This window comes from Apaloderma vittatum, unplaced genomic scaffold (genome assembly GCF_000703405.1).
Source record: "Apaloderma vittatum isolate BGI_N311 unplaced genomic scaffold, ASM70340v1 scaffold7165, whole genome shotgun sequence".
In the NCBI taxonomy this organism is placed as follows: domain Eukaryota; kingdom Metazoa; phylum Chordata; class Aves; order Trogoniformes; family Trogonidae; genus Apaloderma; species Apaloderma vittatum.
In genome coordinates, this window is record NW_009716426.1 from 23,580 (window position 1) to 28,428 (window position 4,849).

The 4,849-nt window shown below is 45.2% G+C and overlaps 1 protein-coding gene across 1 annotated transcript in view; it reads right to left on the bottom strand.

Moving 5' to 3' along the window:
- Positions 1 to 4,247, bottom strand: part of LOC104274014 (clathrin light chain A-like) — a 23,859-nt gene extending 19,612 nt beyond the window's left edge. Inside the window, exon 1 of the mRNA XM_009869522.1 lies at positions 4,154 to 4,247. Within this exon, the coding sequence (XP_009867824.1) occupies positions 4,154 to 4,247 (94 nt within the window). The remainder of the gene's footprint in view (positions 1 to 4,153) is intronic.
- Positions 4,248 to 4,849: the final 602 nt, after the last annotated feature.

A 4,849-nucleotide genomic window follows, 5' to 3' on the forward strand; every position in this document is an offset into this window, starting at 1 on the left:
TCGAGCCAATCAGCGCCAAGAGTATTGTTGGGAGCGCGGGAGTGCGGGATCCCGGGGGTGGGGAGGCCGTTCTGCCTCTCTCTTAGCACTGGAACTTGATGGCGCGCGGCCATGCCGGGCAGGAGGCTTGCAGTAGCGGGCGGCCGACAACTTGGGGTCTGGCCCGGGGCTTGGCTTGCCGCCCGATCTCCTGCGCCCGATCGGTGCCGACAGACCTCTGCTCCCGACTGGGCAGGGACTGACTGACTGGGCAGATGCCTTCATGAGAGCACCCCCATAGGTGAGGCTGTGCTGGCTTCATGCCGAAGGACAGGCGTTCCTCTTGTGTCTAACGCAGGCAAGATACTCATTCAGTGCAAACACCTACACTACATTGCGCCATCAGCAACTTGGAGACGAATCTGAACTTGCCAAATTAGACAATAAAAACGGTTTTTTTCTGTTGTGATTTTGTGTAGTTTCCATCTGGTATTGGTAAACTTCAATTAGTGTAGTTTCAAGTACCATGTATTAAATTGACCATATATCACAAAATCACAGAATTGTTGAGGTTGGAAAAGACTTGAAATCATCAAGTCCACCACCACCACATCAGCTAGACGATGGCATTAAGTGCCACATCCAGCCTCTCTCTAAACACCTCCAGGGACAGTGACTCCACGACTTCCCTGGGCAGTGCATTCCAATGTCTGACCACCCTCTCCGTGAGGAAGTGCTTCATGATATCCAACCTAAATCTTCCCTCATGCAGTTTCAGGCTGTGCCCCCTCGTCCTGTCACTAGTTGCCTGCGAGAACAGCCCAATGCCTGCCTGACTGCAACGTCCCTTCAGGTAGTTGTACAGGGTGATAAGGTCCTCCCTGAGTCACCTCCAGGCTGAACAACTCCAGTTCCCTCAGCCTCTCCTCACAGGACTTTCCCTCTAGTCCCTTCACCAGCCTCATTGCTTTCCCCGGACCCACTCCAGCACCTCAAGGTCTTTCTTGAAGTGAGGGGCCCAGAACTGCACACGGGACTGGAGGTGAGGCCTCACCAGTGCTGAGCACAGGGGCAGAATTACATCCCTGCTCCAGCTGGCCACACTGTTCCTGATACAAGCCAGGATGCCATTGGCCTTCTGGGCCACTTGGGCACACTGCTGGCTCATGTTCAACCAGTTGCCAGCCAGCACTCCCAGGTCCCTCTCTGCCGGCCGCTCTCCAGCCACTCCTCCTCGAGTCTGTAGCACTGCAGGGGGTTATTGTGAGCAAAGTGTAGGACCCAGGTTGTGAAAGGTAATGATCTCTAACACACAGTTTTTTGACAGTTACTTTGATCAGGTTCTGTATCTGGTTTAGCATATATATCTGCAAATAGCTTATTGGCACAGCAGAGAGCAAGGGGGAGGAAAAATAATCATGTAGAAAGACGATCATGCTGGCATATCTTAAGCTAGTGCAGTTGCTGCGAGGAGACATTAGTTAAACTCTGCTTACACTTTGCCTGTAAGTCTGTGTGGATGTTTTGCGGTGTATTAGAATTATGCCATCCAGGCTTATGTTATAATTCCATATAAACATGTTTCAGAAGGTGGCCAAGTACAGAGAAAAGTGTAATAGCAAGTCAGTTGTTTCCTATGTGAATTTAACAGTGCGATATAAACCGGGCGTTGAGTTACACATTTTTCCTTGCTGTCAGTGTTATTTGCTAGGGAAAACAGAGCAAGCAAATTCATGTCATATGACAGAAAGCTGCCTTCACTTTATTAGTTAATTAAAATGTGGCTGGTTTCTCCTGTGAAAACTCAGAATCTAGTGTGGTAGGAGGCTTGAATTCCCTGAATTTTGTCTTCCTGGAGAAGCAAAGTTATTTATTTTAAATAATCTCCAGGAGCCATAGGAAAACTAAAGAATTAAGAATAATAGCAGTAACAAGGCCAGTGCTTAGCAAGAGGATACTATAAAAATAAAACACCATCATGAAATGCATGCATCCTGCCACAGAAATTTGCTGGCTTTGTCCTATCATTTCTTCTAAAATCACACTCCCATGTGCATTTTAATCACTCTTCTTGCCTTATATATAAACAAAAGTGGAATATCTCGCTGTGGAATATCTCTGACTGTGGAATAATGAGTTTTAACTGTGAATAGTGAGTTTTGGGTGACAACCTAGAAATGTCCTCTTTTGCTCTTCTACTACCTCTTAGCCTCATGGGGGATTTCTAATGTCTTGATGCCACAAACATGAATAGAATATTGTGATTTAAAATCAAAATCTAGTCTGGTTACTTTATTGTCTTAAAACTGCAGAATAGGGACAAAGGTGTATGAAATACAGGCAGAATTACAAGTTTGCAAATGGTCTGAGAAAATTATTTGTGTTCTGCCAGAATGCATAACTTAATGTTGTTGGCTTCAGATGCAAAGTAAAATACAGTGAATCATTAGATCTGTTTTGATGATGAATGCCAAAATTTGTATGCTATCTACAATCCAGGTGCACCATGGAATACTTTTGCACTATCAAAGCTATTATTTGTTTCTTGCTTTCTTACCCTGCAAAAGAAGTTAGGATGCCACCTTTTCCCACGGCAGCTGCTTAGAGACCACTACAGAACATAAAAACACAACCCTGCATAATTCATCCATAGTTGTTTGCTGTTATGTCATGGTGGGTAGAAGAGTTCATTACAAGAACATCACATGAATAAACTTTCATGGAAAGACTAAAAGGCAATGGTTCTGTTTCTCTCCCTTATTTGAAAGAGGATGACATACAATTCTAATTTCTAAATTGGCATGTACATTTTTTAAAGTAGTTTAAAAAGATGGTTTTGAGTATTTAGAGAACATAGAGAAGAATTGAAGCTCTGCCAGTTGACAGGTGAGTCTCACAAGTGGTCATCACCCTCTTGGTAAGAACTCAGCTACGGTCTGTACCAGGCCGAAAGTTATGGTACCAAAACTTGCCAAAATGGATGTAGGAACCCAGAGAGCTCCCATGGAAACACACAATCTGCCAAGCAAAGGAGAAGGTCACCAAAAGCACAGAAAAGGAAGAGGACTGATGAACTAATCGACCACCAGAGGCATCTGATGACCACCAAGACAGGCCAAAGTAAGAAGGAAAAAAGAAGTAGATGGAGATGAAGATTGGAATGGAAAGCGAAATGCGTATGTAAATAGTTCCTAGATTAGAAGGAGATCAATAATTATTTTGTGGGAATGTAATAAATATGTATGTAGTGAATGCATATAACCAGAACAAAGACAAAGCCTAGGTGAATACACATTGTGGAAATATCTTTGTGTGTCTCCCAGCATTGCAAGAAAGAATACCTGCTTAATAGTCTCATTGGTTATTGAGTATAAATTCTTGATTCTTCAAACCAACTTCCTCTCTCCTTCCAGTTGTGGGCAGTGACATTGGGAGTTTAAGACAAATCCAGCCTATGTGGCTTCGTGCCTGGTGTCACCACAACAATTTTGAGTCCTTTGACAATGGAATGCTCTACATACCAGGCTTGCTAGACTCAAATGGGAGTCACATTTCCCAAAGAGGGAAGAGGGTCTTTGCCCAAGAGATATCAGGGATGTTTGACAGGGCTTTAAACTAGTTGCGAAGCGGAAGGGGGATAACAATATCAGGCTTGTCTGCAACAAGCTGTGAGATGACACACCAGGGTTAAGGGGACAAGATGCTACTAAAGGCCTTTAACCTGTTACTCTGAGGGACAGCTGGGGACAGGGCAGCACAGATATGAACCAGGGGCTCCTGAGGTGGTAAGAGCCAAAGGGGAAAAAAACATAGAACACCTCAAGGGGATTAAAGGGTGTTCCACTAAAAAGGCGACACAGCTGACAGCCCAGTTCAAGTGCCCCTGCATAAATGCACACAGTATGGGCAATAAACAGGAGGAGTTACAAATCTGTGTTTGGTTAAGGGATCATGATGTCGCGGCAATTACAGTAACATGGTGGGACAGCTGACATCAGTGGAATGTGGTCACGGATGGCTATGTCCTTTTTAAGAAAGATAGACCAACAAGGCAAGGTGGTGCTCTTTACATGAGAGAGCAAGTGGAATGTATCGAGTTCTGTCCAGGGGCATATGAGAAGCGAGTTGAGAGCCCATGGGTAAGAATTAAGGGGCAGGCTAGCATGGATGATACTGTGGTAGGTGTCTATTGCAGGCCACCTGATCAGAATGAGGAAGTCGATGCGGCTGCTGACAGCAGTCTCTCGATTACAGGCCCTGGTTCTCATGGGGAATTTCAACTACCCAGATATTTGCTGGAAGGCCTACACAGCCAGCCATCCACAGTCCAGGAGGTTCCTCCAGTGCATCAATGATAATTTATTGATGAAAATGGTGAATGAGCCAACTAGGAGAGAAGTGCCGCTGGATCTTGTGCTCACTAACAAGAAGGGTCTGGCTGAAGCGGTGAAGGTTGAGGGGAGCTTTGGCTGAAGCAACCATGAGATGGTGGAATTCAGGATCTTGTGTGGTAGGAACAGAATAACAGATAGGATCACCATCCTGGACTTCAGCAGGGCCAACTTTGGCCTTTTCAAGAAACTGCTAGGGGAAATCCTGTAAGACAGGGTACTGGAAAGTAAAGGGGCTCAGGAGAGCTGCTTAATATTCAAGGACTACTTCTTCCAAGCTACCAGTGGGTAGGAAATCAAGAAAAAGAGACAGGAGACTGGCATGGTTAAACAGGGAACTGCTGGGAAAACTCAAGTGAAAGAAGAAACTCTATAGATCATGGAAGAAGGGGCTGGCCACTTGGGGGGAGTATAAGGCTCTGATCAGAGGATGCAGGGAGGCAACTAGGGAAGCTAAGGGCTCCTTTGAATTAAACCTT